The sequence below is a fragment of the Leuciscus leuciscus genome (genome assembly GCF_965113295.1).
Source record: "Leuciscus leuciscus genome assembly, chromosome: 22".
NCBI classification, from domain to species: domain Eukaryota; kingdom Metazoa; phylum Chordata; class Actinopteri; order Cypriniformes; family Leuciscidae; genus Leuciscus; species Leuciscus leuciscus.
The window spans coordinates 8598871-8614587 of NC_138746.1; the positions used below are offsets into that span (position 1 = coordinate 8598871).

The 15717-nt window shown below is 37.4% G+C and overlaps 4 protein-coding genes across 6 annotated transcripts in view; 1 reads left to right on the top strand and 3 right to left on the bottom strand.

The window, feature by feature from the left end:
* Nucleotides 1-5095, bottom strand: part of wdr32 (WD repeat domain 32) — an 8295-nt gene extending 3200 nt beyond the window's left edge. Inside the window, exons 1-4 of one of the 2 annotated variants that reach the window (XM_082153645.1) lie at nucleotides 4503-5095; nucleotides 3485-3598; nucleotides 2941-3138; nucleotides 1940-2142 (exon numbers count right to left, since the gene is read on the bottom strand). In XM_082153645.1, the coding sequence (XP_082009771.1) occupies nucleotides 1940-2142; nucleotides 2941-3138; nucleotides 3485-3598; nucleotides 4503-4897 (910 nt within the window). In that variant the 5' untranslated portion in view covers nucleotides 4898-5095. The remainder of the gene's footprint in view (nucleotides 1-1939; nucleotides 2143-2940; nucleotides 3139-3484; nucleotides 3599-4502) is intronic. The other variant, XM_082153644.1, reaches the window with a different exon arrangement.
* Nucleotides 5096-5777: 682 nt separating this feature from the next.
* pomk (protein O-mannose kinase) lies at nucleotides 5778-9242 on the bottom strand. The gene is made up of 3 exons (XM_082153654.1): nucleotides 9067-9242; nucleotides 8502-8791; nucleotides 5778-7186 (listed from the first exon to the last, which is right to left on the bottom strand). The coding sequence occupies exons 2-3, from the start codon at nucleotides 8775-8777 to the stop codon at nucleotides 6419-6421; spliced, it is 1044 nt and encodes a 347-aa protein (XP_082009780.1). The 5' UTR covers nucleotides 8778-8791; nucleotides 9067-9242; the 3' UTR covers nucleotides 5778-6418.
* Nucleotides 9243-10654: 1412 nt separating this feature from the next.
* grxcr1b (glutaredoxin and cysteine rich domain containing 1 b) lies at nucleotides 10655-12763 on the top strand. 2 transcript variants are annotated; one of them, XM_082153663.1, is made up of 2 exons: nucleotides 10655-11260; nucleotides 12363-12763. In XM_082153663.1, the coding sequence occupies exons 1-2, from the start codon at nucleotides 10839-10841 to the stop codon at nucleotides 12376-12378; spliced, it is 438 nt and encodes a 145-aa protein (XP_082009789.1). In that variant the 5' UTR covers nucleotides 10655-10838; the 3' UTR covers nucleotides 12379-12763. The 2 variants fall into 2 exon arrangements, with proteins under 2 accessions (XP_082009789.1, XP_082009788.1); XM_082153662.1 differs by having other exon boundaries at nucleotides 10661-11267.
* Nucleotides 12764-12823: 60 nt separating this feature from the next.
* On the bottom strand, nucleotides 12824-15629 carry LOC309486374 (protein YIPF7). The gene is made up of 6 exons (XM_082153657.1): nucleotides 15495-15629; nucleotides 15303-15422; nucleotides 15046-15173; nucleotides 14739-14884; nucleotides 14425-14606; nucleotides 12824-13880 (listed from the first exon to the last, which is right to left on the bottom strand). The coding sequence occupies exons 2-6, from the start codon at nucleotides 15419-15421 to the stop codon at nucleotides 13718-13720; spliced, it is 738 nt and encodes a 245-aa protein (XP_082009783.1). The 5' UTR covers nucleotide 15422; nucleotides 15495-15629; the 3' UTR covers nucleotides 12824-13717.
* Nucleotides 15630-15717: the final 88 nt, after the last annotated feature.

A 15717-nucleotide genomic window follows, 5' to 3' on the forward strand; every position in this document is an offset into this window, starting at 1 on the left:
GCACACACATGCTTAATGTGTGACACGATGCATTACATGTGAAACGGTGCATGTTAAATTACATTAAGGTTCTAAATGCAGCATTAGTTTATGTATTTCTCGTGTGTGTATGACACATTTGTGAGAAACCGCCAAAATTTTCGTACGTTTGCTCTTTCCACTTCGTTAATGGCAGACCCACGGAAGAGCATCCATTTAATATTTGGCCACTTCTTTACGATAGAAATGTTACAGCCACTGTCATTTCTTGAACAATAACATGTGAACATCAAAACAAGCACGTCACGATGAATGAACAGTTTGCATATATATAAACACATTGATGTATTCCCCTGTGTTGGCATAGGTTTATAGATTATTTACGTTACAAATCTGGTGAAATGGCGCACATTGCATTCCCACATGTGATCAATATTAACCATCACAGTGTTTAATAGTGTTTTGTGCGTGCTCCCATAACATGGCTTCTTACCTACCGGCTAGCGAAACGTCTAACACATTAAAAGGAAGTATTTTTCCGCATTGCAAAATAAGGTGGATAGGTTTTTGCACCATTCAGATCTGAATTATTATGTCTTTAAATTCCAGTTCAGTTCCTGAGGTAGCAAACAAAATCATTTAAATTTAAGGAAGATTTTAGAATTAAAAAAGAATAAATTAAAATGTAATCCAAAATTCTTTAATTAATATAAAATGTATACAACTGCAGTTTTCAATAATACCTAATATTAAAACTAATATTACTTAATATTTTTTTAATGACCCATGAACATGTTATCATACACACCCGTTAAAAATGTTGGGATCAGATTTAAAAAAAGAAAAGAAATGAATACTTTTATTCAGTATGGATGCAATAAATTGATCAGAAGTGACAGAGACATCTATGCTATTTCTATTTCAAGTAAATGCTTTTGAACTTTCTATTCATTAAAGAAAAAAAGCATTTCAACAAAATATTTATCAGCACAACTTTCAACACTGATAATAATAAGAAATGTTTCTTGAGCACCAAATCAGCATATTAGAATGATTTCTGAAGGATCATGTGACACTTAAGACTGGAGAAATTATGCTGAAAATTTAGCTTCGATCACAGGAATAAATTCAATTTTAAAATATATTCAAATAGAAAACAGTTCTTTCAAATTGTAATAATACGTCTGTTTTTACTTTTTCTTCTTCTAATAAATGCAGCTTTGGTGAGCATAAGAGACTTCTTTCAAAAACTTCTTTTTTTTTTTTATCTTACCAACCTCAAACTTTTGAATGGTATTGTGTGTTATTGTTATGGGTTTGTTATGTTATTGATAATTAATATTTGACATTTACATACATTTCATTATATTTAAGAAATTCACTTTAGTTTTATGGACCGGCGGAAAAGCATTTCCAAAATGATCCTTAAGATGAATAAAGGTATTGTGGAGGATCTTTCCAAATTTTCGATAAGACCCGCCCTCTCCACTTTTTGAAAAGTTTGATTGATTCACCAGAATGATTGACAATTAGGAGGACCAATAGTATAGGTTACCCACCAGGAAGTAAAACATCCTCCGCTATACCTTTAAGTTTATCTTAATGGAGCAAAACAACAAAGAATTCTACAACATGGAAACCTTAAATAAAACAGCTAAGAAACTATTAGTATTAATGGTGTTGGATTAATGAAATCCCTTGTTTAAATGACTTTGGGCTGAATATCTCTAAATCGCAGTACAGTAAATATAAATTAAAATTCTGTTTAAATTCCAACTCATGAACTGAAAGGAAGACCATTCTTACAATTCTGAATTTTGCCCAACCCTGCCTGTAGCAAATACGAACCTTTGAATACTAATCCATTTCCACGTCGCCTCCCTATCTCCTGATTTCAGATCTCTGGATTCTTCATTCCCAACTCACATATACCTTATTTGTTTATGCTTTATGTATGTACCTGTGCTGAGTGGAGCCCTACGGGCCCGTAGGATGCGGTAGCTCCCGACCTCAAGGCTCTGGGTGAGGTCAAGGTCATGTAAGATGAGCAGGTAACCAGAGGATGTGGAGATCAACATCTTACTGCAGTCTGGAGTCAGACGCATCCGCATTAGATAGCGTGTGTGGAAAAACTTCTTGTGTGGACAGCCATCTTCTGTGAACCTAAATGCACACAAAGTACAATGACCCACATACTTATAAATGCAATCCTAATTAAGATGGCTAAGAAACACACACAATCTTAGGGTGCGTGTTCACACTTGTAGTTCGGTCCAGACCAAAACAGAAAATGATACATTTAGTCCTGGTTCACTTAGCGTTCACACTGCCATTTTTAACTCTGAATCTAAAGACACAAAACAAAATAAGGTATAGGTACAAAATAAGGGTAAGGTAGCAACCTGATTTGGACAGCTTTTATGACATATTTTACTACGGAACTTACCAAACAGCCAAAACAGTGTTGTGTGCTAGGCTAAATGTGCTACTTGTATGTGCGTTCATATCATGGTATTTTTGTCAGCTGAAAACTCACAAAGAGCTTGTAAAATGTGCAAAGGATTAAAAACAGTGTCAAATGAAAATCTGCAGCAAAGACAATAGTTTTGACGCCTGTACCGAACTGCAATGGGCAACATAGCTCTTTTAACAAGAAGAACCAGGTATCGCTAAGCATTCTGTTCTTATAGGGTCGCATCTTGTGACATCACGTCCTGTTTTTCTTTTAGATGTCTTCTGTCCATAATGCGTTCAAACCGCAACAGAGTTTGTTTTGAAGTAGACCGACGAGACCACCTAACTGCTTGTTAGGTGTGTACCAGGGTTTCGGATGGCAGCGTTCACACTTATTGAAATGAACCGCACTAACAGAGCAGTCGCACCAGAGTCCGTTTTATTTAAACAAATCTGTCAAGTGTGAACACACAGGAAACACCTCTAACCACATATGAGTACACGTACCGGTTGGTATCCCAGGTGATGACATTTCCGTCAAACCCTGACGTCACAAGCAGGCGGGTGTGTGTATCATACTCAATGTTCTTGACCCAGCTGGCATGGCCATGCAACGTGCACACCTTCGAGTTGAGTTTCCGCAAATCCCACAATGCAATGGTGGTGTCATCAGAGCAGGTCGCAAACAGCCGGTTGTCAAGAAACCTGAATAGTACACAACATCAACCAAACAATTTTGCACACAGACAACATGGCAGTCATCCTTATGAACTTTATGATGGTACTAGACAGTATGGTGTGTATACATGCATACATATATATATATAAATATATATATACACACACACACAAATGTGTGTGTGTGTGTGTGTGTGTGTAAGAGATGGAAAAACAATATTTTGCATTATGCAAATCCTAGTGTTCTGCATGCAAATGGTTTTGAATTAGTTCTAACATTATAAACTGCAGTTATTAAAAAGGGCTTTCGCTCACATAACTGAGGTTCCCACACACTGCAATCGGTTATATGATGTGTGAACATGTAGGCTACCTGATGTTATTTACACAGTCCTCATGAGCCTCCACCAGTGTTTTAATATGTCTGGAAGAAACAGGGTCAAACAAAAGCACTTCTGTCTGCTCACAAGCAACCGTCAAAACGGACCTAGAAAAAAAACAACATTAGGGTGTTTGTCAATTAGCGGAACTTTTCTGTACCACATGTACCAAAAAAACGTTTTGCTTGTAAAAATGATAAATTCAATAATATATAGAATAGATAGCGATAGTGATCTGCATTGCATTGCATTAATTTTTAAACAGACAACATTCTATACACTGAACATTTTTAATTGTCTAATATCTAGACTAATATCTATTTTTTTATCTAATTCTTTTTTATTTTTCAATATATTTAATTTTTCATTTTTATTATTTCTTTCTTTTCACACAGTTTCTCTATCAACTTTTCCCTTGCACCCTTTTCTAGCCAGACATTTTAATTTTCCCACGAAAATAAATATAGAAGTCTAAAATTATAAATACATATTTGAGCTGAAAGCAACTTGCACGGACATATCTTAAAATATATCAGTGCCATTGTTTTGTCTCAAGATTCACACCAGCAATGTTTTTTTCTAAAGCATGTTTATAAAAGCTACTAAATGTCCTAACTGAACTAAGTCCTGATCCTGGCTTAATCTAAGCTCTGTCTGTGAAACCAGGCCTTATGTTAGTCGTAACTAAATCAATCAGCATTTGAGCATTTAGTTAAAAAACTAAATTTCTTTTTATTTTAATACATTAAAAATAACTTGACTGTTACTTAATGGTATCAAGTAAGTTAACTTGAAAATGTAAAATGTTACCTCACAATACCAAAAATAAAAATAAAACACTAAAATTGCTCAAGGCCATGTATTCCAGCACATATGATAACAATCGACTGATTTAACAATGAAGGCATCTTTTTAATGTTTAGTCATAACAAGTGCACATAATTGAAGAGACACTCATAACTGGACTGAGTACGGGACTCATGACAAGGGCAACACAGACTCTGCGCTTACCCGTCCGGGGAATACTCCAAGTTAAAGACAGCCCCGTGAGTTTGTGTAGTAAGGTTCACAGAATCCGTAGCCGGGCTCATGGACTTATAAAGCCGTGTCATTGTACGGAAATGATCCCGCGCGGGGTCTACGAACGGCCCCCTGCGGATTGTCCTGTTGCAAATCCACGAGAACAGAGAGTCGCTCGAGCCCCTGCATCCCGAACCCGTCCCGCCGTCTGCGGCCAACTCGAGCCTCGAGCTGCCCTGCTTTTCGGCACTCTCACGGCCCGCTTGGGGTGATGATGGTCTCGTGGAGCCCCTGTCTTCATCGCTGTCCTCCTCATCCTCCTCACGCAGCACATCAGCGCGCGGCTCTTCGGATTCCTCATTGTCGCTCGGCTGCTCCGAGCTCATTGTTGCACGAATGATTCTGGCGGCTCCGTTTTGAGACTCTTCCAAACTCACCCTCCTGCAGTGGGGGGACAGGCACTGGATATGCGAGCCAGTTTGTCTTGCAATGTGTGCAGATACTGCTTAAACATCCATTAATACAACCACTAGAGTCATGCGGATGTGTGCGGATACAACAGACTACGTATTTCCGGTTCCTTCCCTGCATAAATTAAATACATGTTTAATTATTTCTATTTTTAATAATTTTTTTAGACAAAAAAAGTGCACACCGCACGTTTTCCGATATAGAAATGAAAAAGCTTTTAACTTTGGGATTGTGTTAACTTTAAATGTTCATATGTGCTAAGAAAATATTTTTTTTAACTTTTATATCAGAAGTGCTTTCGGTGACTATCAATTTACTATATTCACTGAGTGAATATTCACTCACACACTTACTTTTTATTTTCTAGTAGGATAACAAGACAAGGCGAAATGCCATCAAGCAGCGCTACAAAATCCATTTCCAGAAAATCTAGTCATTTATGGTTGATTCATTCACATGACTGCTGACAACTAAGCAAGTGAAGAACGAAACGAAGCTCGATTTACTCGAAACACCCCAGGCTAGCTGCACCTGCTGGTCAAAACGGCGTAAATGCAACGACAGCTCATCCCAAACATGTATAACACTTTACAAATCAATTGCAAATGTTTTCATGAAAGTACAATGTTTTAAATTTAACCTACAAATAATTATATTTTGAAACGTTTTAAAACAGTATGATGTATATTCTGAAATCAAGTGACTTGGTGAGTTTAAAACAAGCTCCTAACCACTGATTCGAAACAAAAGATTCATAAATGCTTCGTCTGACAACTACTGACAAAACAATCCCAGTGTGTTTTTGAGAAAATTATTTATTAAAGGCTTCCAAATTCTGAGAACAAAAAATATCCACAAAGCAGGTTCTGTGTTTAGAATGATAATCATAATCTTGTTAAAATTCAAATAAGATCACTTCAATCACTGCATCAGTAAGGTAAGTTCTATTCACTTAACTGAAGAGAACTTTTATGAGGTATAGTTATGCAAAACGTATTAGTCAGCATAAGAAGGAGCTGAATTAAAATCTGAAACCCTGAGATGCTGCATCTCATCCTCTGCTGGATATTGTTGTCATACATTTGCTGCATATTCTTTCAGTGCCAGATAATACTAGTATGACAAAACTCATTGTTACTGCATTGGTATCTTTAGTTTCTTAAAGTCAAAGGGATTAAAATCACCCAAAAAGTCATAATTTAAATCACCTTAATTTTGTTCTAAACCTGTATGACTGTCTTTCTTCTGTGGAACACAAAATAAAATATTTAGAAGAATGTTGGTAACCAAACCGTTTTGGTGACCATTGACTTCCACTATATAGATAATTTCTCAAAATATCTTCTTTGACATACCACAGAAGAAACAAAGTCATTCAGGTTTTGAGTAAATAATGAAAGAACTTTTGAGTTAACACTCCCTTTAATGACCAAACTCTACAACATGTCTCTAACTCTCTGCGATTGACTCTCTATCATGCTGTCGTAGACTGAGCGATACACACTGAGGACCTCGAGTGCCGTGGGCCGCATGTGAGGCTCCTTCCTCTTGCATTCTGTGTAGATCTGAAACAAGTGGAAATGAATGACATCACTTCCCAGGACATTTCCCAAAAGGAAACGTGTCACTTCTGGAATCTTCCAGATGTCCGTCTTTTCGTCGTAACCAGGCATGGCTTCATCTGAGAATTGAACATCCTCGCCATAAGGCCACAATTGCTCAGGGGCAACAAAGTCCCCGTTGAGCTCATGGTGACCGCATTTCACCCCTTGGCTTCCCCTCTCTACCTCAGGCAACGCATCCAGGTCGTTGGCCAAAAGACGCATATCTGATGCGAGAAGAAACTGGCTGAGAGTTTTGTGCAGGTCGTTGGAGTCACACATGACTCGGATGCCCACTGGACTGCTGTGCAGGTATGCCAGGAAGGCAACATAGTCTATTGCCAGCTGTAGTCGAGTATGCCAAGTGTTTCGCCAGTGATATCGGTCTTGCGCAAGGATGGCATCGAGCATTAGCGCTGATCCAAGAGGGTGGTACTCCGTAACAAACACACCATCCTCCTCACACGCCCCAACAAGCGTCACGACGCGAGTGCTCTGCAAGGCACGTAGCATTGACAGTCCGTGGAGGAAATCATCTGTATACTGCTCTGATGACAAAACAGAGAGCGCCACCTTCTGCCCTCGCCACTCCGACAGATAAACCTAGAAAACACAATTATGCATTAGTGTAAAGGCCTCATTATACTTCTGCGTCGGACCTACGCCGGAGCCTATACGCCGTAGGCAACGTGTTGGTTTTCATTTATAGTTCTGCGTCGTTGTCCGCGTTGACGCGCACCTAGGGATGTGAAACCCTGAGGGAGGGGTTCTGGCAGACCAATCACAGCGCTTGAGTCCGCGTAGAATTGACGCGTTGTTACATTTTTGGAGAGGTGCACGTCAGGGTACGCCGAAGGGTACGCGCGCTACACACAGCCTACGACGTAGCTACGGCGGCAGTTCGACGCAGAAGTATAAATAGGCCTTAAGTCTCTAAGGATGTATTAAGAAAAATAACTCAACTAGGGCTGCAACAACTAATCGATAATGAAAATCGACAACTAGCAATTCACACTGTGCGCAGTTAAATCCGCAGTCACATCACTTTATAGAACAACGCATTTCTATAGAGAGCTGTTAGGATGATGTATTTATGTAAGTTAGAAAGGAGCAAGTTAGCATTTTAGAACTTCCAATTGCATCGTCCTGAAGTCAATGTGTTTTTTGAATGGGATTTTGGTTAAAGGTAGAGTAGGCAATTATTGATCTATTATTAATTGCTATGAGTAAATGTGTGCTTCTCCTACCTCGTACCAGTAAACTTTTACTTTCAAATGGTTAGCAATTAGTTTAAATTTGAACCCTATTTTGCACATAATGTTTAATTGTATCCGATTGTTAAGTCTGACGTCACGCGTGACGTTTAGCCTTTTCCGGGTCCAAGCGCTCCTCTCGTCCAGAAATAACAATGGTGGAACCTGTACATTTATTTACGATCACGTCCTTCTTAGTGAGGCACCCTTGGCGGTCAAAAAGGGTTTAAATTCCTTTAACACCAACAGAGTGGTTCGTGTAGCTCATCACTCAGGTGGCATAATTAAGGGTAGAGTCCAGGCATCAATGAAAAAGAAGATTTACGAGGTTGAAGTGAGTTAGCTCGGGACACGGGACACAGCACTGCGGCATTGTAAAAACACTCAATAATAACCAAAACACTAGCGAAAGCGGTAGGTAGGTAGAGAGGACCTGGACTTTGGACCCGGAAAGAGTATTATCGGAGAGTGGTTACGTCACGACTTAACAACCGAATAGCATTCCCTATAATAGTTTTTATTGACTTCAAATTGCACATTTTTAAATAAGGATTCAAACGTGGGGCGATTCATATTTTAACTAAATCTATATATCTTTTTCAATTAATCAAGAAAGTAATCAACAGATTAATTGATCAAAACAATAGTTAGTTGCAACTTCTCACCTTCTTTACAGCCCCTTGTCCGATGAGCTTCACACGGCGAACCTCAGTGCGAATTTCTGGGCACCGTAGCCAAGGAACACAGGCGGTCATTGTGCCCACTTTAAAGTGGCGAAGCGGGCACTGCGTGTGTGTTGAGAGAGGGTTAGTGTCCTGATACAGAGCATCTAGGTAGAAATACAGCAGCAGATTGGCACAAAGGAGAGCTGCCAGGCAAAGCAAAACTGCGGGCAGTCCACACCTCGCCCCAGTGAGGCCATAGGCAGCAGTGCCAACCATAATGACATCTTAACCTATTGATTAAAACAAATGAAGAGATTTCAGACAAATAATAAATGGAAAATGAGAACATATATAAGAGGTTTGGGTTATTTAAATGTAACACCACAAAAGATGACACACATAAAGACTTTTAAAATTATTTTAATTGAAGAGATTTTGGGAGTGCTGTAGTATTTAGTCTATATTCACGATGCTACTCGCTGCATTGACTAGTAATTTGAGCACTGAAAACAGAAACATTTGATTTTGTCTAATCCGATTTCATGAATGAATGCCTTTAACACACCAGATTGCATTAATATGTGTACTACTGGTTCACCAGACGCAGTGTCCTCCTGTTCATGCGATTCCAATGCAATTCCTTTCGTTTGAGCAAGCGTTGATTAATTGGTGGTTCGATCAGTTTCCACGCTGTCAAATTTCTCAATGTTGTTTTTCCGGATTGTCTCACTCTATGGAATAATTAAAAGAGCAGCGCACTGGCCCCTGGAGTCACATCGCCATCTAGCGCCATCACGGTGTAACAACCTCTGGAATAAAAGGGTATGACGGTGGCCACTGACAAATAAAGCTTAAAAAAAGTTTTTTTTTTTTTTTAATCTTTTCAAAACTGATGTAATGCATATTTTTGAGTCATGAACAATGTGTTTCAACAAGTTTCAGTTGGTAACATTTCTACTATTAATATTTAAATTCATTGTTTGACTGTTTTTTTTTTGTCAGGTAGGCCTAGTAACCAAATAGTTGTATATACTGTAGTTGAACCACATGACATGGAAAGTGTACCAACCTTCCCATACTTAAAATTAGCAGTTTTTACCTGTATTTGAGAGAGATCTACAAACCTTTTCACAGTGCCACAAGGATCAGTTGGGCTCTTGATGATGCATTGTCATGTTTACTGTTATTACCTTATCAATTCATTATAAAAGATATGATAAAAAATATTTGCAGCTGTGCAACCCTGAGAATATACAAATCACTGGACAAAAGTTTTTCAATTATCTCAACAGACTTGAAACTACTGATATTTATCAAATCTGTTTATATCAAAGGTTTCAAAATGCCATAGTATTTATTTATTTATTATAAGACAACATTTAAAATAGTTTTCTTAGTCTGTTCATTTGTTCGGACAGTTGCACCAACTGACATTTTGGGCGTTTAAGATAACAAACCATAAAATAATATGCATTATTAAAATTAAATGAAACTAAATAGGTTTTATAGAATAAAGTGATGTGTCATGAATTTATAAAATTATTTTAAAAGGAAATAATGCACTTGGTTTCGAAAATATGCATGTCGGTGACCCATATATAGGCTACTGTATATACAGTAAAGCAATATATATAAAGCATTATCTAAGTGTTTGACAGTGTATTGCAAATGTATATATGTAAGCGTGTGTGTGCCCCAAAAAGTAGTCTATAAATGTGTTTGCATTGTATAGATTTATTTTAAGGAAATACAAGAATATACTTTTATCAAAAACATTTCACATTATGAAATTTGTTTCTAACATTTAGGACACGTTTAATATTTTGTATAATGCAGTGAAATAAAAATATTTTTAAGTGCCTATAGAATACTTTTTAGGGCCACTTCAAATGGCACAGGTTTTTTAACATTTATTTTTTAAAACAGGATATTTCTATTTTCATGTCAATATGGAAAGTATTATAGTTCAAGATGGATCTGCTTATTACTGAAGTAGCTATATTAATTTCAAGAGGCCTCTAGCCTAACAATTTTCCCAAAAGTGGGGAAAAAAAACATTTCACACTACAGGTGCTTTTGTTATTAGTTATACAAACTATGTTCTTTGACCCACACGTGAGATATATTTTATTCATTAGAGAACACAAGTCGGCTTCCACAGTTTCCATGGATAACGTTTATTAAATATTAAAGAATGTGGTGTCGAATTAACACCCTCGTGCCACGAACCCTTTATCTGAAGATCAGGGTAGACCTTTAATGTCATGGCAATGCACCAGTAGCACACTCTAATTTCAGGCAAACAAAATTTGTATAATGTAGATTTTTTAAGGCAGAATGGATCGACGCACATCCAGGGCTGCTGAGGAGGACCGAGCAGAGAGGAGAGTGAGGTTCCGCGTGGCGTCCGCGCACAGTGGTCGCGTGCTGCAGGAGGTGTTCAGAGAGCACGCGCTCGAAGACTCCGCGGACACGGACACCACTGTGAGCTCAGAGCCAGAGCCAGAGCGCGCGAGCTCGCCCGTCATCACGGAGGCAAACAGCCATCTGAGCGGCCTGGCGGGACCGGGACCGGGACCAGGACCAGAACCGGGCGACAGCGGCAGCGAACCCGACGAGCTACTCATGTACGCTAGTGCAACCAAGAAGAAGCTTTTCACCGGAAAACGCGTGAAAATCTTCAGCAAGAACGGAACTATTCGGGGTGTGAGAGACAAAGTGAGCGCGGGACAGGTGTTGTTTAACAACCTGTCCAAAATGTACGGGGTAAGTTTTATTTAGAGCAATAGAATTAGGCTACTTAATGCATTTATTGACGTTTAAAACAGCTGTAAACGGAAGGGTGAGTGTCTATTGCTGGAAAAAGAGGAACCCTATATCACCCTTAAGACATTTAGAATTAATGATTGACTAATTGCTGTAAGAAAGAGGCTATGTTTACAGAATAACATTTCAAGAACGTCCAGGTTATATATCACACCAAAATCACAAAAAAAGAAAAAAGAAAATAAGAAATAAAAATAAAGCATGTAGGCTATTAGGACTCTTCTGCGATGTGTTATTACAATTGAACACTAACACTAAACGCACAGATTTATGCATTTATGCAATATATAATTTTACCTTTTGATTTCGGGTTGATTTCATGCAATGTACCCAAATGTCTTATTGCCACATTTGGATGAAAATTAAAGAATTCCTGCTTAATTATTCCCAATTAGCAGTGGATTGTTTATTAGGCCTATTATAAGAATTATTATATTTCATTACCAGTGTTTTCAAGTGTTACAACCAGTTAAAAGTTTGGACATGCCTCATTATTTCTTATTATATTTAAACATTTTAACTTAATAGCAAATATACAAACTATGAACCCTGTGCTTTTAAACTACAGTTCACTTGTATGTGGGATATTTGTTGGCTTCTGCCTTCACTACCCAGTCCAGGCTTCTTTTCATTATTATTATTTTTTATTATTAATAATATTTTTTTAATTATTTATTTATTTATTATTTTTATAAAGTTTAATTTTCAGAAGAAGTTTTTTTGTGTTGCAATTTATGTTTTTGTACAAAATTTATCTTTAGAACTTTAAAGAAATTTTAAGATTTTTAAAATAAATAAATTCAGTTAGGTAGTTTTGGCAGTGTTTTCAATGTACTGTTACTATAATTAACCCGTAGGCCTACATTATTTACTCTTAAAAAATAAAATTAATTTGTATTATTTGTCCTCCATATGTCCTCCATATGTCCTCCTATAATTAAGACTCTTACTAAGTTACTAGTTGGCAGTTGTTATATTATTGAGGACTGTAACACCATTGATCTATAATATCTAATAAATATGTGTCTCTCAAAGGACTCGCTTATTTTGAACCGGCCTAAAAGACCATGAGGTTGCTTGCAGCAGAGGATGCTGGGTCACAAAATAGGGCGTCACCCTGGGTGGATGTGCAGCAGGCTTAAGCGAGTGAAAGTGATGAACAGCGGCCAACGTTTTTGCTTTTATGTGATTTTCAATATTTGTGTATATTGTAGTTCTGTAAATATATTTTATATTAACTTTTTGCAAAAGCATTTTTGAATAAAGGAACCAAAGGGATATGTAAAGTCAACTGGTTGCTTGGAATGTTCTTTTTGCCTATGTTTGGGGTGCATTTTCTTAATTTTTACCTTTCATTGTTTGTGATTGAAATTATTGTGATTTTTTTTTTAGAAAATAAGATGTTTTTTATACATATCTCTGTTATGTTTTAATGCAATAAAAACAAAAAAGTCACATCAACCTTTTTATTTTTGTTAATACTTGAATGTAAATTTTTTGAATAATTATGCATAAGCAATTAACTTAATAACCTGAACTTTATAAATTAAGTCAAACAAAAAAAGCTGCTTCCTCCACATACATAAATATATTCCATAATGAACAAGAATAAACATTATATACACTGCCCGACCCAGAAAAAAAGTCACTGTTTGGATTTAAATAGGTAAATGCTTAAGAGTCTTCGATCATTATTTCTGTGATTATTATGTTTCTAGCATGTTTGGCAACAGTTCTTTTAACCCTAAATGATGGAGTGTGTAACTTTTAATTTCTTAAACAACCATGTAGAAAGACACATCATGGACATATTCCAGGATGAAAATGTCAAGATTCATCAGGCCCAACTTTTGAAAGTATGATTGGGAGGACCTTAAATTCATTGAAAGTCTTTAGTATGTGCTGGAGGAGACCTTACAAAGTGCTGGACTCTTGCATTGTCAATACAAGATATTGACCAAAAATTTATGGAAAAAACATCAATATTTATTTTCATCAAGAGGTGCATACATTTTTGGTCAAGATCTTGTATGAATAAGATAGTATAAGGCTTGAAAATGGTTTAGCTCAGCCATTGCATTATTCAGCTTGAACCCAGAGAGTAATAGAAATTCACTTTCTCTCACTCTCTGGGATCAAGCTCAGCATTAAATTCGTGTGGCTGAGTTCATAATATCTGATTATGTGTGCATTCCAATATCAAAACATTATTCTGCTAACCTAGTTCATGAAGTTCTATAATAGTTTTGTTTTAATTCATCTGATAATCCTGATTTACAGTAAATATAAATTTGTTGCCATTTTGACAGCAATGTGCATTATGTGCACTGGATTTTCATCTGATCTTAGAGTGATCATTTCCTATAGTTCACATTTTAACGGAGTTATCATCAGAAGACAGTAAGGAGAGCGAAGACCCCGTACAGAAGAGCACAGGGATACGCCACCAGCAGCTGCTGCCCACTCATGTTAAGAGTGGAACTGAAGATCTTAGACGCCGATAGACTGCACCAGCCAACCACAAACATGGCCAACAGCGTTCCCAAGAGCCCTCTGCATTAAAATAAAAGCCTTTTGTTATTCAAATGCAATGTACATGAAATTATACCCTCTTAAAAATAAAGGTTTCAAATGGGGGTTTTCGTATTGAATGCCATAGAACTGTTTTGGGTTCCCCAAATATCTTTTCAGTTAATGTATTTGGTCTTGACAGACTTGATCTGCTACTGCTATTAGATACACAGACACGCTTCTGTAACTGTAAACTATTTAAATGCTGAGCAAGCAATCTCATTGGCTGCAGAATCAGCAATGGCCAATCAGCTTGTGCCATGGTAAGATATCTTGCAGATTGCATGTAAAGGAATAATCAGCAGTTTCATGACTGAACTAGATATTTTAATAATATAATTATTCCTTTTTGGGCAATGGAAAGGTTCCATGGACGTTAAAGATTCTTCATATGTTCACCAATAAAGAACCTTTATTTTTAAAAGTGTATGGCAAATGTAAATAGACTTTTTTTTTTTTTTTTGTGGCTATAAAACAATCAAAGAAATGGAATGGAAAATGCTTCTATAGAGTTATGGATACTCACTGAAGTGAATAAACAACAGCAAATGCAGAGAGCGAAACCATTGGCAGGAGACAGTATCCCAGTACACTCGCCACACATCCACAGGATATGCTGTAAATGCTCATCAGGTTCAACAGCGTGTACATCCCAACACATCCCAGAGCACTGATGCCATACACATATCCAAAGTGCGCTTTGCCTGCCTGCGGAGAGAGTTCACACAAATACACAGGTGTGTGCTCTGGACATGACATGTTTTCATTTCCTCTGTGCAATATAAATCACAGTGTACCTCTAGTTATGGTTTCGTAAAAGGTTCAAGGTGTAGTTTGTACCATCAATAGTGTGGCTCCCAGGGCAAGGCAGAAGAGAATAGGCCCAGTGAGGTCTGTCTCATTCATAATACTGCCATCAGCGGGCTTCAGTGGATTTAACACTGTCAGAGTCTTCTGCCAGATATGGTCAAAGTTAATGCCCAACTCTGAGAAAAAATACACATATATTTTCATTTTGAAAAGTGTATTTTCTGTTAAGGTTGATTAATGCATAAAATTAAATATATATTTTTTCTTTTCCATTTGGTAGTGCAGAAGTTACACACTTCAGCTTAAAGATATTTTATTATAAACAATGTTTTATTACCTTCTAAGAGTGGCGGTTCTTCCTCAGATGAGTCTATGCAGTCCGTTTGCTCGGGTGGCGCTACAGGTTGATACACTTGTCCAGTATAAGATGCTGTCAATTCTTCTGCTAAGTGTGCGGAATTATCACTGATAATCCGATGGTAAACAATGAATCACAACTGCACAACTAACAGTTAAATTGCACACAGAAACAAGTAGCTCATTTAATAAATGGTATTTCAAACACATGCATGTCGTTAGCGACGTTACACTTACACATCATGGTATTCTGGATTAACATAGGCTGGATCATAGCCATATACCTCTTCCTGCTGACTGTCCATATAATATCCAGACTGATAGAAGTCTTGTTCAAAGTTCTGAAAGTCTCCCATTCTGTTTAAAACAAAGAAACATGTGTACACAAGGTCGGTTGTGATATGAAGAAGTTTGAATTTACGTCCTTACCTTTATATGTCCTTTGAAGTCAGTCTGGCTTTGATTTGAAGATCTTGGTTTGTATGTACTGAGGCTTTGCTTGGTCACTGAGCAGCTGTTTTGCTGTATGTGTGTATATGATGCTATTATTAGTCTTCTATATTTACTTGAGAAGCACTGTCACTGTGGAGGGAGGTCATGTTGTAACGCCATCCTGATGATCTGTAGATCCGACCAGTCAACTATACTGACT